We start from the raw sequence: 27268 nt of genomic DNA on the forward strand, positions 1-27268 counted from the left end.
CCTCTTCAGTTGACTCATTTAATATCTGAAAACTTTGCATGTAAGTTCAGGGCTTCCTTTAACAAGATGCTCAAATACACAGGAATCCAGTCTGTTCAGGCAAGTGTAAATTTATATCAGTTCTCACCAGTCCTAAACTGAAAACACATCACTTCCTCATTGTCCCTCTGCTGGAGTCCTTACAGTCCTAGAAAATTTGGTTACAAGCCAGGAATTAAGAGGTTGCAGTCTTAAAGCAAATTCTAGTGCTACAACTAATTTTGACAGGCTAATTTTTTTTTTAAAAATGACAACAACGAGAGAAAAACTAAATTTAATTTATTTTATCAAAAACTATAGGAAGACAGCAATACTAGAGACGACACAGTATGAAAAGAAAATGTTCCTGAGCTTACAAACTGCATCTTCTAATACAGTTCCTAAAACATACATTAAAAATAAACAAAAGATTGACTTATCTTGGAGATTAAATAAATAGACAGTAACTTTTCCTACAGGTGATCTTGCAGCTTTAGTTTTGCTACAAAAAAATAAAACCAAGAAAAAAAGAACAGCTGGAGGGCAGGCCGCAGGTTACCAGCCCCCAAGAAGTGCATACACACAACTGAATTGGTGACCATGACAATGCCAACAGACCACAAAGCAAAATAACGACAGAAGGTGGGCTGGTTTAGCTTCCCTAAGAAATTTGAAACAGCTATTTTTCCATTTTCAGTTTGGCAATTTTCTGCGAAACTCATAAAAACAGTCAAAGGAGTTTTAAAAGTGACACAGTGTCCCATTAAGCTAATTCACTGACTGCCATCCAAATACACTGTGATTATGTAAATATAAAATACTGTTCAAGGCTCTTATGTTGGAAACTGGATTCATGGGTTTCCTTCAAATAAATACAAAATACTGCTACCTCCCAGAACATAAATTAACGGTTCTTTATTTATGGCAGAAGATAACACACATATCCTTAACAAACAGCAGCTTTATTCCAGTGCTGGTAATAACATTCTCTGCCTCTGGAAAAGGCAGACACCGCACTCCAGTACAACTGCCCCAACTGTTACCTTCTAAAATGCAGCTAATTGCAATAGTTAAATCAAAGTGGGCATGGGGAGAGACAGAGCCTGGGGGTGCCCCCAGCACAGGCGAGGCTGGAGTAAGGAATCCATCTCTTGCCTCCATCCTGCAGGGACAGTGCAGGCTGCAGTGGATTAAGGAGCTGGAGACTGCAGATTCCATGCACGTGGAATGCACTGCTCATTTGAGCTACATGCAAGAGAAAGCACTAATGACTCCAAACTATGCAAAATCATCTAGAGTTTGCTGACATTAAAGCTCCACATTCCACTTAAAACTTTAAATTAAAAAAACCCAAACATTAGAGATATGGCGTGATAACTTACAAGATTCAGCATTTATCAACTGTGGATATAGGTGAGCCTGATCACATCAAATACTTTTAAATCTAAGCAAACTTCCTCCTATGAATTAAGCAATATAAAGTCTCTATTTCAATGTGTATCTCTGTATTGTAGATTACAAAACTCACGCAGTATTTCCAGCAGCCCATGCTCTTCACCAAAAGTGTAAAACTGATTTTGGCTAGTAGCATATATAGTGTCATTTGCTACCAAAGAGCTGTATCTTCAGTACAAATGCAACTGTGCTTCTTAAGAGACAACCTTGAAATCCTCTTTTTGAAGTGCTAATAATTAACATGGAATTTAAGGCATTTTCTAACAAATTAAGTAAACAGTTACATGCTAGGTACTTGACTTCATTCACCTGAGCCAACAGCTGCACACCTTATAAAGGTAACTAGCTGACTTACAGTACATAGCCAGCATCCAGCTATGGAGCATCCATTTATGGAGCAACATTATTCTGCCTGACCCTGTCAACATTTACATGACTGGTAAGCAATATGCAAGTTTTACAAGCTCTGAATCCATGAGAAAAAGGCATGTGGATCATTCCTAGAGCATGGACCTTGGCTGTCACTCCACTCATCACCCACCTCAACTGCTCTTCAGTGGTTCTGAAGCCAAGCAAAACTTAGCGTATGTTATGAATAGATTGAGACAATTTTAAGATGACCAGGAAAAAAAAAAAGATGACTAAAGCAGCTGAAGAACAGCACATTTCTCAGCCTTTACATTCAAGAACATCTTACAAATGTCTACAGCAAATGGGTATACTCACCCCTAGTCTAACTTCACTGAAGTTAACATTTTTGCAACCAGAAAATACAGGCCTAGTATCTTAGAAGTCTGTCACTAGGTAAAAAAGACACAGTATGTGAAAATTGAACCAAAACCAGCTGTGAATATACATCAATACCAGGGCTCTTTTGCACCTAACAGATAACAAAGCATATCTCCACAATGCACTGACTTTGTTAGACAATGGGCTCCTCTCTTTAACCTTTTGCTATCCATTTCCAAACTGTAGCCAGCAACTTGTTTCAGCCATGACTGCCAAATTTATGCAATGAAAACAAACAGCAAATGTTACTTCTGACAATTCCATATTTATAAATTCTCTGTGGAACTGCAGTCCTCCTATAGAATCCTAACAAAATCGGAGCATAACAACTGAAAACATTCTACATAACATCAGGAAGAAGTTCAAATTTTACACTTGGGATCTGTTAATACCAATTACAGAGTCACAGAATCAATTAGGCTGAAAAAGGCTTTTGAGATCAAGTCCAACCTATGACTGAACACCATCTTGTCAACCAGACCATGGCACTGAGTGCCACATCCACTTTTTAAACACCTTCAGGATGCTCCTATCTGAGCAGTCCATTCCAGTGTCCAATCACCCCTTCTGAGAAGAAATTTTTCCTAATATCCAACCTAACCACCCCCTCCAGCACACCTTGAGTCTATGTCTTCTTGTCCTATTGCTGGATCCCTGGGAGACTGACCCTCACCAGGCTACCCTCCTGTCAGGGAGTTGTAGAGAGAGATAAGTGTTGCAGATGATAGATAGATATGATTGTTCATAAATAATACAGCTAGGATGAGAACAGTTCTCCCAGCTAGCCGGATGTCACTCCTGCCCTCGGATGAGTCCTGGAGTGAAATGGACTGTTCCATCCCACCCCCCAAAAGAAGTATGGCTCATCCCACACCTCTGTACCTTCCCCTAAAACATCAATGTCTGTAACCCCATTGGCCCATGCCTTATCCCAACCCACCTAGGAGCCCCTGATAAGGGGGCTCCGAGGGGCCACACGCCCTCTTGGAACTTCTTCCCCCTCTTAGAACCTCTCCCCCCTCCTGGAACCTCCTCCCCTCCTGGGGCTTCCCCTCTCCTAAACCCTCCTTTTGTCTCTCCCCTCCACCACCCTCTCAGGGCCCGCCACGTGCTACGCCTGGGAGCACGAGGCACGGCCCTCCTGCACCCCCAATAAACCTCTTTCCCCAAGAGCAAACTTGGGGAAAATTGGCTCAGAAGGCCAATTATCCTGAGGACAGAACAACTGTCTTGATGTTGAAAACTGAGGCAAAGAAGGTGTTAAGTACCTCAGCCTTGTCCTCATCTTCGGTAACCATATTCCCTCACCGTGTCCAACAATAAATGGAGTTTTTCCTTGCCCCTCCTTTTGCTGTTAATGTATTTATAAAAACATTTTTTATTATCCTTTAAAGAAGTGGCCAGATTAAGTTTTAATTGAGTTTGGCCTCTCTAATTTTCTTTCTGAAATTACTTTCTTTACATGGAGTTCCATGGACATTTTACAATTTGCACTCCTGTGAACCTTTATTTACACTGGCTCTCCTTAATCCCTCACCCTGGTGCCATAAATGTTATTGCCAAGATCTTCAAGCTTTTCTTTATATAACAAAAAAGCAAAAAAACTGTCAACTAAGATTTAGAATTCAAATCAAATGCTTTCTGACTTCTCAAGGTATAGAAAACATGTAGCTTGAAGCTGAGTCATGGGAGGTTTAGCTTGGACATTAGAAAAAGGTTCTTTCACCCAGAGGGTGGCTGGGCACTGAACAGGCTCCCCAGGGCAGTGGTCACAGCACCGAGCCTGGCGGAGTTCAAGAAGTGTAATGCTCTCAGGCACAGGGTGTGACTCTTGGGGTGTACTGTGTAGGACTAAGAGTTGGACATGATGACCCTTGAGGGTCCCTTCCAATCCAGTTTATTCTATGATTCTAGGAATATTCAAATCAAGGTACATTTTAGAGTTTTCTTTGCATACATTTTACGGCTTCCTAAACAACTGTTCTAGAAAAATTAATTTTTCATCCCCATTAGCAGTTCAGTATTGGCATGAAACACTACAATCTCTTTCTTTGGCCAATGCCATTTCAATTACAAACACAATACCTTGTTTTCACCATCCTTATTTACATTAGCTGTAAGAATACTTGAATATAGGTGTGAAAGAAGAGTCTTCTTAAAACACATTAAAAAAAGAACAAAATATTTGTGACTTTGGATACCCAAACTCAGTTGAGATAACCTCTGCAACACATGGCTCCACATTTACAGACAGTTCTGATGCTCTTTTTGGATGGGGTAAGACCTTCAGCAGAGTCTGAAGTCAGATCTATTGAACCTGCAACACAGAAGAACACAAGTAAGGAAGTTCTAGAAGACAGACCAAGATTATGCCCAGTATTCAAACAGCTTCTAAAGGCCTTCTAACAGCCCTGTTCAAAGAGCTGTGTGTGAATCAGTAGAATCACTCAGATTCTATTGACACCCTTGTTACAGCTACTTGTACAACACCTGGCATACACATCAGAATCCAAAACTCAGACTCAACCTTTGTACCCACCCAGGTATCCACAAGGATCAGCTGACAGTGCAGCTGACCTTCAATACCAGTGTCACAGAGAGAAAGAAGAGTTTTAAGATTCAAGATCAATTTGGCAGTGTGGTGTTTTAAGCCCCGATGGCAATGAAACATCACACAGACACTCACTCCCTTGCACCCCGGCAGAGCAGGAAAGAAAACCAAAAGTAAAACTTGTAGGCTGAGATAATAGTTTAACAATTGAACTAATAAACAGTTTAATAATTGAAATAGTAAAATATTGTAATAATTATGATATTCTGATTATGCTGATGATTATAATTATCAGTAGTAGTAAAAGAAAAAAACCAAACAAACATGAGTGATGCACAAACAATTGCTTACCTTTGGCTCACTGATTCCCAGAGGCCATCCCTGAACTCTGATCAGCCCCTTCTGGATATCTCCCCAGTTTTGACCTTAGGCATGACATTCTCTGGCATGGAATATCTCTTTGACTAATTCATCTGTCTAAGCTTCCTGCTAGATTTTTTTTTACATTTTTTTGAGTATCTCCTCACTGGTAAAGCATGATACACTAAAAAGTTCTTGACCTAAGAAAACATCAGTGAATTATCAACACTATTCTCATACTAAATCTAAAACACAGCACTGTTCCAGCTACTGAGAAGAAATTAACCCTATCCAGCTGAAACAGCTGTTCCATAGGACCTACATCCACAGCTGAGGCCTACAGGATACCAGAACTCTAACCTATGGGCATGCTGCTGAGCTGTTACAACCGCCTTAGCATCTACCTTAGTAACTATCACTAACAGACTATCTAGAAAGTAGTTTACCTGAAATGCTGATTTTATGATTTGAATAAAGAAAAGCTTTATTTAAGGACAGCCTTTGAGCATTCCTGGGACAAAGCTTCAAAATCATTTGCTTTACCAGACAATCCACCCACAATCCCTGATGTGCTACGAGCATTGAGGGAAGCAGTGCACTAGAGATGCAGACAAAAGCTTCTGGGTGTGCTCCTCTCTGCACTACACATCATGAGCAATGACTGTTCTGAAAGCCAGAGTTATGTTATTAAAAGCTGTGCCTGAGCTGAAATGCTACCATCATTCAGGCTGCAATAAAACCCACCAGCACCCCAAAACTTCCACAAGAACCATGTTAAAATGTGCAGACCTTTCATCTGATAGTCAAAGGTTAGCTCTTCTCCAGCCTTGATGGTTCGGGTAGAGAACAGCGCTATTCGAGGAAGACGCAAGTCGAGGTTATCAATAAACACATTGAAGACTTGAAGATTTGGATCACACTGTAAGCAAAAATTAATGCAGTTTCTGTTTAGAAAAAATAACATTTAATAACATTTAATATCACTGAGGTGTTTAAGTAAACCAAGGTCCGCAAAGAAAGAATGGGTTCTTGTCTCAGTGACAGAAGTATGCAATTAAATTATCTTCTGAAATCAACAAACTGAAATAATGTTCCAGGAGAACATTCATAGCTCAGATTCAAGTCCTTCCAGGAAGGCAACATTTGCACAATGTGCAGACTACACTAATACACAACAGCCTATTAAAAAATGGCACCTTCAAAGGTGACAGCAAAAATGCTGAAAAAATAATTACAGCTAGTATTCAGAGGCTAGTATGTACCAATAAAACCCATACAAAGAATTAAAGTTGAAAGAAAACTAAAAACAACCTAGTGTTTCAAGCCCCACAAACTCACTACTCTGTAGTGATGTTTAAGCATTTCTTCCAGGCCAGAGATATTATCCTCATACAATGCATGAATTTCTACTGCAAACTGCAAACCTGTTTGGATTCTGAATTCCCATGGTCTGGCTGCTAGGAGGAGGGTGAAGGTCACTAAGTTGGAACTAGAAACCACTTCCTCATTTTCTCTGGATTAAGTGTCAAAAGTCAGTAGACCCTGAGATTGTTAAATTCTGAATGCTTTTTTGTTGTTTAACAGTGAAATATATCACACATTAAAGAATCAGAAGTGAAGTTACAGACATCTAAATTTACACTGAAGACAGAATACTTTACTTCCACTTGCAAAAGTGAAGAGCAACTGTCTGTATCTAAAATTCTTCTTTATACTTTTCCCTGGCAAGCTTGCATGATATACAAGTATCACAATCTCAAAAACCTGAAGAGATGAATTTTCTGTATTTGTAGAACACTAACTGCACACCTCACAAACACTGAATTAGTAATAAATAATAACTTTTAGTTTAGGAATCCTTACAAAGGCAGCTCAACCTTCTTTCTTTAGGTACTTCAGTTGAACTTCAACAAAACCCTACAAAAACTGCTTGTTAAAATTTACTTTTGAGTTCTCTTACAAGTTTAGATTAGGAGGAAAAATTATATTTCTCTGCTGTAGATACCTAAGAAAGCATAGGAAATTTCTCTTTTTCCTCTACCAAGTTTGCAGGATGAAATTCAAAGTAACACTCCATCCTGCCCAGCTACAAAATAACACATCAATTCCTGTCATCTCTGACTCCTGGCTAATTTCATTAAGGACCTGTCACGTGTTAAGTATTTCAGGTACTCAGAAAAACCACACCCAAACCAGCCCTATTGTGGTTGTCTAGAACCAGCTGATTCAGTGAAAACTCCAGTCCTACAGGATGTCCACTTCAGGCAGCATCTCCCCTCAGATTTTGGTAGGCAGTCTCAATCCAAGTAAGGCCCAGTATTCTGTTCTATTTATTACATCATCTGATTAACTGGACTATGCTGGTATGAAGCAAACTACTCCAGAAAAACTGTGAATACAGTAAGGAAATGTTTACAGTAGAAGACATTTCTAGCACAATTAGGATAATTCTCCAAATTATTAGTATTCAAAACAAAGTCTTACACTGTGGTTCACAAAGTGGGACACATTTCCATATCGAGCTGCATCTACTGTAAATTCATCTGAATCATAGTCCAAATCAAACAAGTACGTATTTCCCTGGTTGTCATAGAACTGGCCTCGTCTCTCTGCTTCCTCACTTGTAATCACCTAAAAAAAAAAAAGGAAAAAAGAAACCTGCATCATACTATTAATTATTACAAATCAAAACAAACATCACAATCAAGTTAGAAAAAAAGTTAGAAAAATACTCAGCAAAAACAATAACATAATAAGTTTTCAATGTTGAAATAGCATTCTATCTAATGAATGAAGAATACATATGAGTACATACAGCTGAACTAATTATTTTTGATTGAGGCTTCTCTGAATGCAATTTGTCTACAGCTGATGCACAGCACTACCTTGTCTCTGGGGAAAAAAAAACATATCAGCACCCTCTACTAATAATTTTGGTGATGACAATCCAATCAACTGTTTTTACCTGTAGTGTCTCTCTATACACACTTTTTCCATTAGATCCAGAAAGCCTCGTTTACTTCACATAAAACCAAGATTCAACCTTTTCCCTTTGCAGAGGTGATCAACATGTATCAGACTTTAAAACCCAGCCACATTTACAGCCTGATATTCATTTCCTCTCTTCCCAGAAGCAACTCTTCCTCTATTTTTGACTGCAATGAAAGACCCTATTCACTGCAGCTCAGACACATCACAAAGCTCAATCTATTCCATTAGGTGAGTGTGTCACTATCGACAGATGAAACAGCTTAAACAACTTCATCTGCAGCCTGTCACATGAAATACATTCTGTTGTGCAGATTCAGCAAAGAAATCACAATTTGGCATCAAGAGAGATACAAAATGTAATGGAATTGGACAACAAATCCCTCTAAAATCTGACAGATGAGATTTAAGAACTCAGCAGTAGATATTAAGTAGATTCAGGTGAACACTCTTTCCTTTAAGCAACAAAATTACATAATCACCTTTCGGTGCATGGAGTGTATGACCTTTTGTATATTTAAAGGAAATGGATGAGCATGAGAAGAAGCTTTCAGGCAGGAAGCATGGAGGAAATCTACTTAAGATCATAAACATTGTACAAAGGGACAGAAGGAAACACTTTGAGTCCACATAGGAGCAAGGCAGATTTGTGGTAGAAATGCAACACACTGTAAGAGAGGCTGCCAGGAACTGCTGGTGTGAAGAGACCTAGAACAAAGCAGAGGCTGAAACACATAAACAATGGCAATACAAAATCTCAAGAGGAACTCAAGGTCTGTATTTTATAACATAAAAGTTCTCTATGAAATAGCATGAGATTGAATAAGCAGATGTCTATACTATGAGTGCTACTCTTGCTGTTAATCATAAGCAATAAATATGCTTGGAATTACTGCCTTAGAAGTGCAGATAAAACAGAAAAGGGACGGAAAGTCCATGCAGGGAGTTTCAAAACAACTATGCTTTGGGAATGGCAAAAACTACAAAAAATATGATCAGGGAAGAATGAAGAATATGACTGCCATGAAAGAAATTAAGGGCTTGCCTTTAGAAATACTATTAGGGCATGCATCTAAAATAATTCTTTAGTACCATATGAGATAAATATTCTCTTTTGATCTTTTACAACTGCTCTGGAATGAAAGAATGTTCTAGACAACAGATTTTTGCTGTCAACTTGAATGTTCCTTTTTATCTCCACTCAAAAGCAGACTGATCTATTATATAGTAGAATTGCAGAGCATCCTGAATTGGAAAAGTCCCACAAGGATCACCAAATCCTGGCCCTGCCCAGGACATCCCCAGGAACCACACCATGTGCCTTAGAGTATTGTCCAAACACGCCATGAACTCTGTCAGGCTTCTTGCCATGATCACCTCCCTGGCCAGCCTGTTCCAGTGTCTGTCACCCTCTGGGTGAAGAAGCCATGAAGAGTGAAAACTGAGAGAAAGCTCATTAAAATTTTACCTAACATTTCCTTGATTGTATGTAATTCACCTCTACGAGATAAATACATACCTACCTCTCCAACATACTCCATCACAAAACTGTTGGTTTTAATTTTCTGGAGGGTTTTTACTCCCCAGCCACGGCCGTTGTTGGTTCTGAAGATGCAGAGTGAATATGGGGTCCCTTTCTGCACAATCCTATTCAGGCAGTCAGGCCCACACCTACAATATGAATTGCACTCATAGATGGGCAAGCCAGGCTGGATTTTCAATTTCTTATGTTTATTGTAAGCCAAAATAAACCCAGCCTCCTTTGGACAGCACTTCTCAGCAGGGCAGTCAGCACACTCGCAGCCAGTTGTTATTCCATTGAGCACATTTATTCCTGGAGCAGGTTTATACTCATTGATGTAGTAGAAGTCTAAAGGAGGGCCTTCAAGATCTACAGTGTTTTCTACCAGAATCATTGCTTTGTGATTCTTTTTCCTGTTGAGTTCTTCTTTCCACCTCTGCAGAGCTATTCTTTGTTTGGCCTTCTTTACAATATAATCTGCAATTGCAGGTTTCAAAGTTTTAACATGCTTTCTCAGTTTCATTGCTTTGCCTCCCCTCCCCCGAGACAAGTATTCATTTCTGTCTCTAATAAAGTTCTGAATAAGCAGAGGACAGTTCAGATGTTTCCGAGGTTCCCAAGTATTTGAAGATTCTGGCCATCCTTTCCATTTCACAAGATAGAATGCTTTGCCCTTGAAATACAGAAACAGATACAGATTTAGCCAGAGTTCATGTAGCTGAAATTCAGCATCACAGAACAACACAGACAAACACAAGAGCTCTGGACTTAAGGATCAGCACACAGGGCAGAAGGCCTTGATGTCCCCATAAAAATTACAACTGGAGAGAAAGAGAAAAGTCAGGTTGTGGGCAAATTAACTTGTAGCACAACTTTGCCTACTTTACAAATAGTCTCTGAGGGAAAAGAAATCAAAAGTTGGGATGAATTCTGCTAGCAGCATACCTGGAGGAAGAGGAGGCTAGTTTGTCATGGCAAGTGGTAAGTTACACTAAGTCGCTGTATGACTCATATGCCCAAGAAGAATGCATCATATCACATAAAGAACAAAAAAAAAGTAAAATGTAGCAAAAAAAAGTATAAAACCCACTATTGGTCATATCAACCATCCTCCTAGAACACTAATTAGTTTGACAAGTGTAATACTGTATTTACAATGAAGCAGCATATATTTTGCACTTATTTAAAAAGGACAAATAACTGTAACAAGAACAAATCCTGAGACTGAATTTCACAGGAGTCAATTTGCAGCACATGGCCCTAATCCTCCATCAAACAGACGAAAAGAATTAAGAGAGAAATACACATAGTTATCTGCAAATAAAGGAGAGGCATCATAATTCATACTGAGCTACCACCCTAAAGCATCAGCAACCAGATACACAAAGGTGAAACATTTCATATTCTAAATGTTTGTAATTTCAGGAAAAGATCTTCCTTCCACATACTAAAAGTAGCAGCTTACACCACTTTCTGTTTACAGTTTAAAGTTTAAAATATACTTAATCTGATGCCAGCAAAAGCTTTGTCCTCACTGTCTGCTGCTTTTTATTATGAGCAAAATTATCTTTGGCTTGCTTCCAAATTTCAGCTGAAAGAGTGATCAAATTGGTCTGTGTTTCTCTTACCTCTTCTACCTTGTAGTCACACAAATATTCCACCTCATAACTCTTTAGATTCCTGTTGGTGATTCCAATGGATTTACATGTGAGATTTTCCTTCCTACATAATTCTTGGAGGGTCTCAAGTGAAGCTAGACATGGCACATACCAGGCTACAATAAGAAAATTGGTAAAGAATCCTATTTAATGTCTCAGCTAAATTGAAATCATCATCTCATCCCAGAGTCCCCACATTACCATTGTGTCAGTAGTCCATTGAGTCTCTTGTACAACTGCAGCGTCTCCAACTCAACCCTTCTCTAACGGGCCAAGTTAAACACGTTAATGATTCCCTCCCTGCACCTTTATTCTGTACAGTACGTACGCGCCTAAAGAACAACAAATATTTCGGAGGGCAGAGACTTCCACAGGTGAAAGATACACTAAAAGCACCAGCAATTTTTCTACAATTACAGCATCGCACAACCGAATTCCGGCAAGCAGGAAACCTCCATTCTTTAACAAGACCGCCAAATTTCTGTAGTCAAGCGCAGCTGAGTACTTGCGATGCAACCATGGTGACTGGGCGAAGAGATAGAGACCCACAGCCCTCATCCGGAAGGATCGCGAGTGCCCGGCCAGCCAGGCGGATTTAGGGGGACGAGAAGCTCCGCAGGGCGCCCGGGAAGCACCGGACGAAGGGGCTGGAACGCAGCGCGGCGCCGCGGGCCGTGCCTCCTCCCCCCGGGGCATCCCGCCCGGCCGCGCCGCAGCTCCCGGCTCGGGAGGAGGCGGCGGTGCCTTCCCCGCGGCCGCGCCGGGATCCGGCGCCTCTCCCTGCGTCCCACTCTCGGTTCCAGCTTTCCCCAGGCACCTCGCGCCCTCCTCCCACAGCTCCCCTGGGGCAGCGGGCAGGATTCTCAGGGAAGCGGGCAGGACCCCCCAGCCTTTCCCTTCCCGCCCGCCGGGGGTCTGCGGGCAGGGGCGGTGGGAACGGTCCTGACAGAGCCGGGTGACAGGGACCGGTAGCGGCTCCCATTGCCGAAAGCGAGCGGGAGCTTCCCTACCCGTCCTCCCCCCGTCCGTCCCGGCCCCCCAGCGCCGGGCAGGCAGCGGAGCCCGGTCCCCAGCGCGCTCGCCGCTCACCTCCTCGCCAGCCCTCCATCTTGGGGGGGCGGTGGCGCTCGCGCAGCGCCGGCTCCGCCCCCCGCCGGAAGGGCGCGGGGCGCGCGCGGCGGCCCGGGCGCGCGCGCGGCTCCGCCCGCTCTCCCCTTTCCCGCCTCTGCCGTGAGGGGCCCGGCGGGGCGGAGCCGGGAGAGCGGGAGCGGGGCGGATTTAAAACCATTTTGCTTTTGTTCTTCAGAGCTCCGCACTGCCTGCGACAGGCGGGGGAAGCGCGAGGCAGCTTCTTTCCCGAATGGTCCCCGGCACTTCTTGGAGGGGGGAAAAAAAAAAAATGTTACACCGTCATCACGTCAGATGAGGTGTTTACTATTAATGTAGCTTATCACAGAATCGATTAGTTTAGAAAAGGCCTCTGAGATTATCAAGTCCAACCTACGAGCAAACGCCACCCTGCCAACCAGAGCATGCACCGAGCCCAGGCTCTCACTGAACACCTCAGGGACGGTGACTTCACCGCCTCCCGGGCAGCCCATTCCAATGTCTGATCTCCTTCAACCTGAAGGAATTCCTCCCATCGTTCAACCCTGTCGCAGCCGAGACAGCAACCTCTCATCCTGTCGGGGTCTTTCCCCCAGGCAACCACTGACAGCAAGGCTCCTTTCAGGCAGTTGTTGAAGACGTTTCCAAGTTCAAACCTCTTCAAACCCAGACAGGTATCCCTTGCCCTGTGTTTTCTGATTCTTGAGGCTCTTCTGTGACACTTTTAGAAGTTAAAAGGTTGTAACTGAACTGTTGTCCCTTAACAGCACTTGAGGCTGAGACCTTCATATTATTGTTATAACTACACTTGCCAGCTCTATCTCATTATTGAAAAAACCTGCCAGCGTATACCCACACAAATGTATGACAATACAGATTTAAAACAGCAGCACACATAATAGATTGCCAGGATCCACGTAAAAAAATGTATTTTTTAATAACATATAAATAAGTACAGTTAACTCTTACATTTCTTAGATAATATGACAAAACCATTTTACAGACAAAAATTCTTGGAAAAAAAATTCACCTGCTCAAGAGGCCAGCGCAAATGGGCTCCACCTTCACGGTTCTGGGCAATACCAAGACCACACAGGATTCTAGTATAAATAGCAGACAGTGGATGTTCAGCAGTGTCATTCTCACTGGTTCAAAGCTATACTACAGAAGCCACAGGTGCACTGGCTGAACGGGTACAAGACCTGATTAGTCCAGAAAAATCTTCAAACTGTGTAATAAGCTTGTTGCTGAACCACAGGCATTTGTGCTTTGCATTTGGTAAACCAAGTGCTGATAATTCAACCATCTGCTGTTCACATGTCTTGACTAACGTTTTACACCACACTCTGAACAGACTTGGTGGCAAAATAACTTGGTGGTATTTTACTTTAGTTTATTACAGTCCTCTAAGAATCATGAGAGACATCACAGAGAGTCACTGTTTTGGCAGAAAAGCCAGTAAGAGAAAAATCAAGTCAGAAAAACGTTGCCTTCCAAAATGGCCTATGATGCCACTTCAACAGTGATAATTTCACACTTTCCAGTATCTTGATCTGTGCAGGTAACGTGCAAGGACCCATCCCTAGATAAAAGAGAGAGTTACGTTTAGGATTATCTCAACACAATACTTACTATGTTACTGCATGTGCCAGAGATGATAAACAACAGTCCTCACACAGGAAAGGATGATAGATCTACATCAAAATATCCAGGGATAAACATGCTTCAACACAGATGAAATTGATTTATGAAGTTAAGTTTAATTTAGTCATTGGTTTTATACCTTTATACTTCTTGTCCTTAAAGCATCTATCTTCTCTACATATGCTGAAATAGATCTAAGAACACATTTAAATATTGCAACTCAACTTATTTTTTACAGGTTTGTAAACAGAATATGTGGTAATATTATTCAAAATATTCCTTGTGAGAACTGAGTACCAGCAGTGGATTGATAAACATGTCTTGTCATAGCGTGAGAACATGACTTTTAAAGTGTAAGTAGCCTTTAAATTCCAAGGATCTCCTTCAACAAGGAAAACCTTTATTGTCAAAATCCAAGACTTAAGAAATATTGAGCCCTACTTCAGCTAGGCATAGAGTCATACAAAATATTTACATACAAATAGATGTTCTCTACTAAACTTCCTCTCCCTTTTACACCTAAATACGCCTTAAAACTCCTTCCAAATAATGCCGTTTTTCTGCATGACAGAGTTGTATCTATAATCCCCAAAATGTTTTCCTTATCAGTGCTCAGTATATAAATCTGTGTATGACAAACAAGCCATTTTAGGTGAGGTCTATTGATAGGCATTAATACACCTGATAGCTAACATAAGAAAATTAAGTATTTTGAACCTTAAATAGCAAGTAGAAATTTCTTGTGGCATTTTTTCTCTGTTTAACAACCCTGCCTCTGAAAGGACAGAGCCGCTGTAAATTCTACAATCCTTCATAACTAAGAAAGACCAAACCTCCTTCAGTTTTTATCAAGAGTGTGGGCATTCAGCAAAGCTACCCAACCCACTTCCAGAGAAAGTCTGAGATCCTGTCTGCTCTCACGCATGGCCAAACTGATCAACGGTTCACAAGTTGCTAAAAATAATCTACACAATTGTATTAAGCTTTGTTTCTTTAAGAATCAAACAATGACAGCGCCAAAGGTACTGCAGAAAACCCACATTTCTACAGAACTTACCCCTGCTAGGACTGTACAGCCCTGTGACAAAAGAAATGCTGAGATTTCTCAAAAAAAAAAAAAAAAAAAAAAAAGAAATACTATGTAACAGGAGCCAAGAGTGTTTGAGTGTTTGTCAGAAGTGTGACATAGTGTAAACAGGAGAACAAGTGGTTTGGGTACCTTTTCATAGTGAGAACAGTTAGTATATCATGTAGGCCATCCTCCTTTTTATCTAAATCCTGGAGTACAATCTATTAAAAAAAAAATATAGGAAGTTTGATTATAGTAGGTTCCTCAAGTTCTTGTGCAGAAGTTCAGGGGAAGAGACATAACAGCTAAGATGTGAAAATTCATGCATTTTAGCTATTTGCACTATTGTTTTTGTGTTTTGGTTCAGAATCTATCCCTGAGATAGCTGAAGTACCTAGCACTCCCACAGTGTCCTTTAGAATCAGTACTGTAATTATTAGGTAACATCCCTTCCCTATCCCTTTAAAGATATTTGGGCAGAATTAAGGTGGAATAACAATCATCTTAAATATTCCATCAATTTCAGATACATCGTCCCCTTCCCTGATGCTTTCCAAGGAAAGCACATCATAACTGTTTCAAAAAAGCTGTGCTCTCTCTGTAGGTTGATTCCTAAAAAACTTTAAACCCCCACTTGATTAAATAATTCCATCTTACCACTGTGATAAATCAAATTCAATATTTACTAAAAGATCCTGTCCAATCTAGGAAGATCAAAAAGCAATCAATACATTAGCTATGCCATTTCATTAATCAGTCTTATTTTCAAAATCTTCAACGATCTGTGTACAACTGGAATAACTGGTAAAATCTCTCATCCCAGGTGATCTTATTACAGTAGTGCCACATGTCAAATCCTGTCAGCCATTTAGGGCTTCAAAAGGGAAACTTCAGTACTTTACAAAGTAGTTCAGTATTTTTCATGTCCAGAAGAACAATTAAAAGATCAATACCAAAGAGATGCATGTCACTGTAATGCATCTAACAACAAGTTTTGGTATTGGTGGAATTGATTTCCATTTTTTTTCCAGGTGGCTGTTGTTGAAGGTACACAGAAGTGTGCAAATACTTACCTGTGCAAATTTTTCCTCTTCATTCATGGGACTCTTCCCCAATGACTCGTACAGCTCAAGGCACACAGAGGAAATATTTCCAGGAGCATGCAGGGTGTGCTGCCTTCGAGCCGGCAATGGTGTCCCTGATGGAAATAGCACTGTGAATTTGTCAGCCCCTGACTCGTCTACTCCCTTAAAAAAAAGAAAAAAATAAATAGTTCATGTTTTTCTTTAAGTGCTTCATTGACCTGGAAGTGTTACAACAATGCTCCGCAAGAAAAGAAATCCGAGCTTCATTCCCTCTGTCACATTTACCATCACAGCAAGTAAAAACCTCAACATTCCTACAAATGAGAAGTCTAGCTACTACAACACAGGAAAGATACAATCTATCTCCCCTTAAAATCAAATTTTCCTGTCAATTTTTTTTGTCAATAAACCTAAGTTACCATGTACTGCTGATCTATAGCAAATCTGTAGAAGTAATAAACCAATGCTGTTTTCTAACATCAATCATACATCATCAGTGTTACATACGCACTGCAGCAGTAAGACTTTCTAATATTCTAATTTTAGCCTTACCTTAAGAAGAATATCTTTGGCAGAACACTCAATGAGTGCATCTTCTTCTAATAAGGTACTCTCTTTCCCTAGCAGAATTCCTGCCTCTATGGCTGCACCAATGGGAATAACTTCATCCGGAGGAATTGAATTCAGTAATTCCACAGTTGGGAAAATATCTTTGATCAGCTGCTGTAGTTTTGGGATTCGAGCAGACCCACCACAAAGAACTACCTGGAAAACACATAATAATAATTTCAAATCTTTAGTCTGTGAAATAAAACAGACAGGTCACACCCTGCAGTGCAAAAATGCGAACTGCTCTGGGATATTTTATCATCTGCAGTTGTTGGAATAAAAATTGATGTAATCTTTGGTTGACTTGATACTTTTGCTTTTGAAATTAAAGGAAATATGATGTCTTTGAAAAGTTTCTCTTACAGCAAGAATCACCTAAATAAAATAACACCTTGAAAATTGAAAAATTCATCACCAAAATAACATCAGGTTCAAAGGGACTTCCAGAGGTAATCTAGTCCAACCTCTTGGCCAGACCAGGCACAGTTACAACAGGATGCTCAGGACCTTTCATACATATTCCACAGACTCTGTAGGCCCTTAATTCAGCATCTGATTTCCCTCATACTACACATTCCTTTCCTGGAATCTAAAATTTCCCCATGTTGTAATTTGTGCTGCTTGCCACTCACCCTTCCATCATGCACCTGTAGGAAGGAGCAAGTCAGGTTTTATCCCTAAATCCAAGTCTTACCATAGAGACTTCGTTGCAATCAGCCAGATCTGGAAATAAAGCTAATTCCTACTTTTACTCATGTAAAACATAACTCTGAGGTTATTTATTTTTACATTTAAAGTGTTCCACTGCCCTCCATCCAAAGTACTAAAGCCTGAAAGGCCAAGCAAAAACCACGGCCACCAGAAAACAAAAGCTGTTCTTCAAACAGTGGCCTGGGATACTTCATTGTCCATTAGAGAAACTGAGATGTGACACAATTAAGAGTCTGAAACAGCATTAAGTGTCTTTGAAAGCACCAGGCAGCTTCAGCCGCAGACCTGATGACCCAATTCTATCAGCAAAGAATGCAGCATCATTTGCCAAGCACAGGCACAAACGGGGTGAGATGAATTTCCTCTCTTACACCAAGGCAAGAGAGACATGAATTAAACAACTGTCTGCTGCCTTGCTCACCATCTTTGGGATTAAACCACTCCCTGGTTTGGCACCTCCTGCAGTTTTTATGCCAGCAAGGAGGAGGACAAGTGGACACTTAGTGATCTGTTCAACTTTAAGTCAAAACTTTGCCTTTCTTCAGAAGTCTCAGCAAACCCTGTCCAAAGTTGAATGAAGGCAGAACAAAGCCCAGAGACTGAACTTAAGGAAGGTACTCCTCAGCTTGAATTTGGGCAGAGTTACACAAACACACCAAATGGAGACAAATCCTCCCCACCTACTCAATATGCAGCAGCAAAAACACACAACTGAATGTGACTCTACCTTATACTTAACTTTAAATACCTGAAATGAAAGTAAATACAGCAATTCTAAAGACCCTGAATCTACAGACTTTGTTGGATCCCAGTCAAAACTGCTTAAATATATCATGAAATAATCTCAGTCTGCAAGGAAAACAGGCCTCATAAGCGTTGTTCTTGTGGAAACGTCCTACATGATTTCTATTATTACCTTATTAATATCATCTGCTGTAAATCCAACTTGCTGCAAGAGCTTTTTAATTGCTTCTACACATTTACTAAAAAGTGAAGAACAGATAAGTTCAAACCTGGCCCTAAAAGAGAAAAATAAAACATTCAAAAAGGATCATGTCATCCATTAGAGCCAAGTACCTGAAATGGAAGAACAATATTTTTAGAATATACTTTAGTTCTTCAGCTGCTACTACAGGATTTTAAAAAAGTCTTATTTTCCCATTATTAATCTTCAAGCAATTTTGCTGTTGTGAAGTAGCTGTGCTATTAGTTCCATCAACCACACCTACACAAATTTACATTCATTCTTCAGTGTACTCCAGAGGAAAAAAAAAACCCAGTATTGTGCTGACAACACCAGTATTACTGTCTTGACTCAGATAAAAATAAATAAAGAAAAATCCTGGAACTGCTTCATGATCTTTAAAATGAATACAAAGACTCAATTTTTAGGGGCAAATCAAGCAGTGTCCTGATTTTCACACAGGGAACAGATTAAGCAATTTAAAAAACAAACTTGTGCTTGCTTTTGTCTCTTTCAAGGCTGCAAAGGAAGTTCTACTCTGCATGAATACAACAAATCAAAGTCTACAACACTAATCCACAGGATTGGCATCCTGATCCAAATGGAGCTGACCCCATTTATACAGTATTGCTTCTCACACTTTCGAACCTGCTGTGCCTTATTTGAGCAGCTCCAACTGCTGAAGTTCTGGAATGGAAAAGTCTGATTCATTTCGCTAAAGCTGCTGCTACCTAGAAGAGCAATCAAAGTGAGCTAAAAATCTCACTAAGAGATCATCCCAGAGGAAAAGAGACTGAATAGGTCACAGCAATAGGAACAAAAAGACAGAAAATATCTTTCTAGACCAGATCTCACTGAGAAGCAACATCAAGACTTCCAGGATTCCTACCATTCTGGATCTCATTTAGATGAAGAGTCCACAAACCATCTTTTCTTTAAGGAAAGTACAATAAAAATAATAAGGGGACATAAACAGCCACCTTGATTCATTACAGTATCTACTCCCCTCTGATCAACAACCAAACTCTGAAGATGGGGTCTCCTTGTGCCTTTTTTGCATTTCATTTTCTAACTATCAGGTCAACACTGTTAGTGTGACTGCCCTGACCACTACAGATTGCAGCATAACAGAACCATCAACATGAAACAGCAGTTTGCCTTCAATCTTACTTCCTTCTCTAAAATAAACACCATCAGAAATCAAAGCTTACTGAATGAACATCCACAATACCACCTAGAAAGACTTCAGTAGCTTCAAGATCTGCCTTACCTGGACACATTGCAATCAAAGTCCAATCCATCATACAGTGAATCTACAAAACAGTTTGCACTTCCCAGGGTTGATAAAGAGTGTTTTGCAATATCAGCACTGTTCATTAACTTCATCATGGCTCTGGGATTTCCTCTAATATCATGTTTACAAGACCTGTATTTAAAAATAAAAAGATGATACCAGTTAAAAGAGACAGGAATTGGACTGGTAACTCTTTCTGAAAGGAAAAACAGGTTAGAGCTCTTGCATTTTTTTTTTTTTTGCTAAACATTTTACCACTAACTACAATGCCTCTACTTTTTTGTGTTTGCACACAACAGAGTCCACAGCTGAGCTCTTACAGTTTAACACTGACTTCAGGCAACATCCACCCAACTCAGACATTTCCCAGTCCTCCTCCTCCCAGGCATTCCCCTGACTTCCTCCTCTTTGGGGCAGTCGGCCCCAAACAACTGACTGCTCCTCCAGCATCATCTTTACTTGAACCATTTCACTAACAGAGATTCTGCTAGTTTTTTTGTTTTGTTTTGTTTTAAGCAAGCACCATATAATGAAGAGCCTGTCCTAACAGCAACATGCTTGGAATTCAAATCTTACCTCTGAAATTCAGAAGCTAAGTGTTGTGCTAGAGCTTCTGTGAAGCAAACTCCACCGATGCTGTCATCTGTGTTCGTAGCAAGTACACGATATATTCCACTGTTTACTTCTATGACTGTGATAGAAAGTGATGTTCCACCCAGTTTATAAACCAGCACATTGCTGCCACATTAAAAAAATATTGAAAAGAGCATTAATTTTGACACACTGTCAAAAGATTACCACCATGTGTTGATGGTTTTAATCAGACAAGAAGTATATGAGAATGGTAAAGAAACACCAAACAAGAACAAAAAAGTTTAAACTGACAGCAGTCTTCAGTATTTGGAAAGTGAATTATCTGTATATTCATAAAGACAACCATCTACTGAACCCAGGAACTCTGCTTTAGTTCTTCCAGCCCATGTAAAATGATCCCATCTCTCATGATTAAAACCAGCTATGCCAAAATATGTTTCAAAAGGAATGCATTTTTCTTCAAGCCAATCAGCTTATTAAACAGGAAGTTGGAAACTGGGGACAAATCTTTAGAGACAATTCTCAAAATATAAAGACCAAAGCAAAGGGATTTAATACACTTCAAAATTACAACTTTTAAATGCTTATTGTCTTGATTGAGAGAAAAAAGGAAAATATGCCTCATGCTAATGCAACACCGCACTTCCTCATTTATGATTTCTACAGCAGCTTAAAAAGAACTAAAATATTAAGATTTTACCTTTTCCCAGTGGGTGAATCTTGGCCAATTCCATAAGCAAGAAGAGCTGCAGACGGTTCATGAATTAATCTCATAACATTGAACCCAGCAGCTGCAGCTGCTTCCCTGTAATGAGCCATAACAGCATTTCATTTTACTTTAATGCTCTCACTATAGTCACACACTATTAGGATTTCACCTGAACTACATATGCCACCTAATCAGACCTTGTTTATAGCACGGTATTAACAAAACTGAGTGACTGGACAAGACAGGTACCAAGAAGGTCAGTTGCTATTGTGCTCTTCAGATAATTGGATCTCCTGTGTGCTCTCTGTCAAATAAAATACTGGTCTATGAGATTACACAACCCATAAAAACTGCAAAATACCCCACAACTACACCCCACCACTACACCCCACCCTAAATCAAACTTGGTAACTTATCTTCAGGTGTGGCATTCAAAGTCCTTGATACATCATTTCAACAGGCAACAAAGTTAATTTACCATGCCTCACTTGCAACACTTGACTTACAAGTTTTCTGACCAACATTTAGATGTGCTTTTATTTCTTTCATGACAATTAAACATAAGGGCTTCTACATATCAGAAAGCAAAAACAGATGCTGCCATTTATGCTCAGCTTTATGCACACTTATGTTTTCCTACTGAGGAACTGTTTGAGCAAAAGTATTTCCAAACAAAATTTCAAAGTAGAAAACTGGTGTTTATTCCAAGTCTACATTCTGACAAAGCAGGCCTCAAGATGCCAAGTAGCACCACTCTGGGGAGTAAGAAGGGCAGGGAGGGGAAATTATGGAGGAGGGTGAGAAACTAGTTGCATTTCAAAGGGGTCACTGAAGATCCTGATCTGAAACGAGGTTCTATCCTTGATGAAATTGAAATTTCCCCTCACTTCAGTGATTCAAAATTTCCTTTTGGTCACATCAGCAAATTCAATTAAAAGTTTCTCCACTCAGGATTAAATCTCTTGCTTTCATATTTCCCCTGTTTAAATAACATCCCAATATCTTGACTGACAGGCACAAGCTGAAGTCCAGCAGCAGAATTCCCACTGCTGACCTTCCAGACCATCTGCTTTAGGCATATAAAATAACAGAAAAACCTCAATGCTCTTACCCAAGGGCATTTTTCTGATTCTCTCCAAAATCAAATGGTACAGTGACAACAACATCGTTCACATCTGAACCCAAGGCAGACTGGGCAGTCTCTGTTTGGAAACACAGACAGAGCATGGTGAGTAAAAACAAGCAAGAAAAAAATATATGACATCTTAAAAATAAAAGGACAGCTTAAAAAGATAAAACATGTCAATGAATTTAATTTGTATATACCTTTCATTTTACTGAAAATTAGTTTTGCCACATCTTCTGGGTTAATAAGTTTGTTATCTATTTCATACTGAAGTTTCCCATTCTTCTCAATCATCTGTAAGCAAAACCAACACACCTTTGTCAGATAGTAGTTTGGTTAGTTACAAAAAGTAATGTTCCATATAGGCTCTGTTTAAAGTAAAAAGCACCAGACTATGTAAACACTCCGCATTAGTATTCTACTACAAGGGAATAAACACTTTCATCATGCTTATCAAAGACTCATAGCATGTAACAGACACAACAGAGACATTTAAAAATTTAAAGAGTCCAGACTTTCCCTTCTATTAAGTTTTCCTGAGTACAAAAGCAAAGTTTAGAACAAAAGTACACTCCTGGTTATATTCTATGAGAAAAAACCCAGCTATTTATAAAATCACACCACTATAAACAGTCAAAACCCAGGGGAAAACTCACTCTTTTGTTATTAATGTATTTTCCAGGATAATTTTTCTCCCTTTTTGCAAAATTTTCTAGCAACAAGGACAGTATTACACAATTAAATACTGAGATTAAATCAACTGATTAGAGATGTTAATCACAAGGTGCTGCAACTTTTACCAGTATCTTTTACTAGCTCTAAGAAAAACCACAGTGCCACCACCTAAATATATTAGGGTCATCCCTTCTGAGAATGGCCAAGAAGTAAATAATTTTCTGTTGGAACTAATTATATTATGCTGGCAGACCCCAGACCATGGTTATCTACTGGATAAAACCAGAAACATTCCACATAGCAGCAAAGGGACATCATATGATGAGAATTGATCACTACAGAGCACCTGGTATGGCCCAAACAATAACAAAGAAAGCATAAAATTATACAAATTATCATACTTACAGAGCATTTGCTTTCTGCAATATATTTCTTTGCCTGAGGGTCATCAGAGCTGCCCATAAAAATTCAAAATAACAAAATAAATCATGCATTCAAGGTTAATTGCACAAATATCAGCAGCTTGCTGATATTCCTTTTAACATCTCCAACACATCAAGCTATACTTGAACCAAAAATTCCTATTTTCCCTCTACAGATACATTTATGGAGTAAAGAAAATCCAACAGTCCTGACTTCTCCCAAAACTTATGATCAAAAAAATACCTTATAATTATGGAAAAGGAAAACCAAAACCCAACACATTGTCTTAACCTGCTATGAACATTATAAAAGATTTCAGTGAAATTCTGCATCTGAGAAGTGCTAAGAAATACACCAGAATGGGCAACATCTTGTCAGCTCCTGTCAATGAAAGGGCTGTAACACACAGCTTGGTCATCACTGAAAAGTTAAATCACAGTGGATTTTACATAAGAGCAATCAGGTGACAAAAAAATCAGTTAAGACACTTAAGTATGTATGAAAAGCATATATGCAACTATGTATTTCACAAATTTATTTTCACAGACAAGTTCAGACCTAAAACACATTTTTTCTTCTCTAGTTCTCTATTTTCAGAAGCACCTCTTCGCTGCTGGGAGAAAACGCAGGCTAAGAAGCTCACAGTACCACCCTGGTCTTGGAGAATGTGTCCCTGCCCATGGCGGGGGGGTTGGAAGAGAGGTAATCATTAAAATCCCTTCCAAACAAGTTCAGTGACTCTATGATAACAGAATGCTTTTTTAAGAGATACCTTCAGCATTAGCGCTGAGACGTGAAAACAGCTTTAAACGGGAACAATTTCCCCGTTTATATGATTTTTTGATATCAGAATGATTTTTTTAAGAGATGCCTTAAGCATTAGCGCTGAGACGTGAAAACAGCTTTAAAAGGGAACAATTTCTCACCGCCCCTTCCACGCCCATTCTCTTACCTTCTCCCAAGGATCTGCTTTACTTTCACTACAGTGTTTGAAATATTTCTTATCCTACTTTGCTTCGCAGCTAAGCCAACAACCTGAACCGAAAACAAAGGACAAGAAGGAAGGAAAAGCTGAGTAGCGGACAGGGACCCCTCCCTTCCCCCTCCGCACCGCGGCCTCACCTCCTCGCTCTCCGAGAACGCCACGACCGCGGGAGTCACTCTGTCCCCGGCGTCGTTGGCGACCACGTCGGCGCGGCCATCCTGGGGAGAGAGACAGGAGAGAGGCAGGGCCGTGAGCCTGCGGGGGTTTCACGGCCGAGGGGAGCCGCGGGCGGCCCGGGCTCACCTTGTACACGGCGGCGCACGCACAGGTGGCGCCCAGGTGCACCCCGATGGCCGCCATCGCCCCCTCCCGCCCCGGCGTGCCCCGCGCGGGGCCGCTCCCGGCCAATCCCGCGCCGCGCTGCGCCGTCCCCGGCGGAGCAGCCAATGAGAAAAAGCAGAGGGAGCTGCGTCATCGCGCATAGCAACGGGGCAGACTGCGCGCGCGAGGCGCGCGGGTTGTGGCGGGCCGCTGGGGCGGCTCCGTGAGGGCTTCTTAAACCCGGGACAGCGGGCGGCGGGAAAATGGGAGTTAACGTGTTAAAGAACTAGAAAATGGAGAAATCAAAACGGAGAGTCGCCATCAAAGTGGGGAAAGCACCAAGTGTGCCTGTGGTTTATGTCCGTGGTGCCTCTCGCGGTTTAGTTGCTGGCGGTGAAGCACATGGAGGTTGAAATTCACAGAATCACAGAACCTTTTCCAGCCTTTTCCGTTGGGTTGGAAGAGACCTCTGAGATCACCGAGTCCAGCCTGTGGCTGAACACCTCTCTGCCAACCAGACCAGGGCGCTGAGTGCCGTGTCCAGACCTTCCTTAGGCATTTCCAGGGATGGCGACTCTGGCCAATCCACTGTCTAATCACCATTTCTGTGAAGAAATTCCTCCTAATTGGGAAAAGCACGTTCACTCTCCTGTGAAAATGTAAAAAGTTTAATAAAGGACAACAGGAGAGAAGGACCATAGAGCAAAGGTTATCATGGCTGGGTGCACCTTGGCACTTATCTTCGGAGATACCCCTTAAATACCTTTTCCCTTACACCCCCCTGTTGCATATTCAAATGATACCAGAGAAGAAATTCCTTGGCAGAGGTTTGTGATGGCAAGTGTTGTTTGCTGAGGAGTGAAAAGTCCTTCTCTGTCTGTGCCTTTCCTATGTTTTTGGGAATTGTTCTTATCTAATGGGAAGTTCAGAAGCTGCACTGAGCTGGAGTGAGCTGATAGATGGGGCAACAACCCACCTCTAAATAAAAAGTGGAAGCAGCAGCCTGAGTTTGGAATTTGATCTTGCACACCTCTGTGAGAGCTATTTCTCTGGGGCAGGAAGAAGACAAACACCCAGCCACAGTCTGATTGGAGTGCTGCACATTTCCAGGCACCTACATCCAACAAACACCCACCATGTATCAAACTCAGCTCAGAATTAGACAGGTACTCTGATGAAACCCCTCAGTATTATTTCCCAGCTGAAAAAGCAGTAGCACAAACCTTTCACAGTGTTAGAGCTGTCCCTTCTCCTCTGGGCTATGGCATATCTCTCAGCCATCCTAAAACCAGAGCAGCCTTATATCCTCATATGTAACACAAATCAGCCCTCTTTCAATTTAAAACCATCACCCCTTGCAACAGGCCTTGCTAAAAACTCTGTCCCCATCTTTCTCACTGGCTACCTTTAATGCCTTTAAGGTGGAAGCAAGTGTATCTATCGAACAAGGATTGTTTTGCAGCTGGGAAATAGTACATACTATAAAATGTCCCTTGGGGTGAGGAAAGAGGGATGAGAGGACTTCTTTTAATTATCTTGTGTGTGTTCTGACTTAATTCTCAGAAAATTAAACTTCAAGGAGACAAGATGGCAGCTCCAAGACTGTGGCCTGATCTGTGGCAGCTCCAAGATTGTGATCATCTCTGGCCTGAGGATGGGAGCAGGGTCAGCTCAGTGGTCAGGATTTTTGGGAGAACTTTGTGAGATTCTGGTTGTGGGGGACCTGGACAGAAATCCTCTGTGTGGCACTTAGCCTGAGCTTTGAAAACAGCTCCTTCCCCAAGACAGAGGTGTAAGACTACAAAATCTTACTGCAGGTACTGTCATCTCTGTTAGTAAACTTCCATTTCCCTCACTTTGAATAAAAAGAGGCTTTTCAATCTCATTGCCTAAATTCCCCAGAGTGATTACACCATCCTTATTCACTGCAGTTCTTATTTTGGGCACACATAGTGTTGGGGGGATCTGTCTGTATATCACTTCCGAAGCTTCTGGGCTTTGGTGGAGGCTGTAGCTATTTCTGGCTTTGCTCTAACATTTGCCACCCATTACTAAAAAGTCACTTAATGAAACTGATTTCAGTACCCCTTCTAAAAAATATATACCCACAGTATATAAATGGTAGGGAAGAAGCAAGCTCAGTTAGTGGGCCAGATTAGTTAAATACTTATCGTACTGTATAATAAGTGGAACAAAATATTTTTATGGGTCGAAGGTTGGGGCTGACTGCTGTGGAGTCTTCCTTCAGCTGACCAAAAAAAAGAAGTATATAGAAAGCTTGGCGGGCAAACCCCTTGCAGGGCTGCTCTCAGCGCCTGTAGGTGGCAGAACTGCCGCATGAAAGCACAGCTTTCAATTTACAGCATTCAGTCTTCAGGATGGCAGCAAAGTTGAAGCCACATTAATTTTCTTTTACTCACACCAGAGTGCTTATTAGAGAGTATCCCAAGGTTGGTTTATATTTTAGAGGACATAGAGCATAGTAAACATCTCTGATTTGGATTGTAAAACAAGAATGGTAGTTTTCTTTCTTATTTTGAAAAACCTTAGGGTGCTTTCAAAATAAACCACCCTTTTTTTTGCATTCCACATGACAAACATGAGTCACAAA

General features: G+C 40.8%; 2 protein-coding genes across 6 annotated transcripts; both read right to left on the reverse strand.

Moving 5' to 3' along the window:
- Positions 1-4: 4 nt before the first annotated feature.
- On the reverse strand, positions 5-12529 carry SUV39H2 (SUV39H2 histone lysine methyltransferase). The gene is made up of 6 exons (XM_021531061.3): positions 12431-12529; positions 11312-11457; positions 9685-10356; positions 7658-7804; positions 5963-6092; positions 5-4579 (listed from the first exon to the last, which is right to left on the reverse strand). Exons 1-6 carry the CDS (start codon positions 12447-12449, stop codon positions 4470-4472), a joined length of 1224 nt encoding a protein of 407 aa, XP_021386736.1. The 5' UTR covers positions 12450-12529; the 3' UTR covers positions 5-4469.
- An 831-nt stretch (positions 12530-13360) lies between these two features.
- On the reverse strand, positions 13361-24717 carry HSPA14 (heat shock protein family A (Hsp70) member 14). Of its 5 annotated transcripts, none has more exons than XR_014952274.1 (14): positions 24640-24717; positions 24474-24554; positions 24304-24386; positions 23334-23382; positions 22454-22547; positions 22239-22329; positions 21119-21223; positions 20401-20562; positions 19801-19956; positions 18483-18585; positions 16799-17011; positions 16235-16359; positions 15312-15382; positions 13361-14030 (listed from the first exon to the last, which is right to left on the reverse strand). XR_014952274.1 is itself a non-coding variant. In XM_021531059.3 (14 exons), the coding sequence occupies exons 1-14, from the start codon at positions 24694-24696 to the stop codon at positions 13952-13954; spliced, it is 1518 nt and encodes a 505-aa protein (XP_021386734.1). In that variant the 5' UTR covers positions 24697-24717; the 3' UTR covers positions 13361-13951. The 5 variants fall into 5 exon arrangements, 4 of the variants coding, with proteins under 4 accessions (XP_021386734.1, XP_077639797.1, XP_021386735.1 ...); XM_021531059.3 differs by having other exon boundaries at positions 16235-16408; XM_077783671.2 differs by lacking the exon at positions 24304-24386 and having other exon boundaries at positions 16235-16408.
- Positions 24718-27268: the final 2551 nt, after the last annotated feature.

Source organism: Lonchura striata, chromosome 1A (assembly GCF_050655825.1).
Source record: "Lonchura striata isolate lonStrDom1 chromosome 1A, ASM5065582v1, whole genome shotgun sequence".
Classification (NCBI taxonomy): Eukaryota; Metazoa; Chordata; class Aves; order Passeriformes; family Estrildidae; genus Lonchura; species Lonchura striata.

Coding starts and splice junctions, on each gene's coding strand:
- HSPA14 (XM_021531059.3), bottom strand. CDS start 24,696: ATGGCGGCCATCGGGGTGCACCTGGGCGCCACCTGTGCGTGCGCCGCC. Junction 24,555..24,639: donor CGTGCGCCGCCGTGTACAAG/GTGAGCCCGGGC, acceptor CTCTCTCCCCAG/GATGGCCGCGCCGACGTGGT. Junction 24,387..24,473: donor CGTTCTCGGAGAGCGAGGAG/GTGAGGCCGCGG, acceptor TTTTCGGTTCAG/GTTGTTGGCTTAGCTGCGAA.
- SUV39H2 (XM_021531061.3), bottom strand. Junction 7,805..9,684: donor TGATGGAGTATGTTGGAGAG/GTAGGTATGTAT, acceptor TTTTTTTTTTAG/GTGATTACAAGTGAGGAAGC. Junction 4,580..5,962: donor CTTTGACTATCAGATGAAAG/GTCTGCACATTT, acceptor TCTGTGTTGCAG/GTTCAATAGATCTGACTTCA.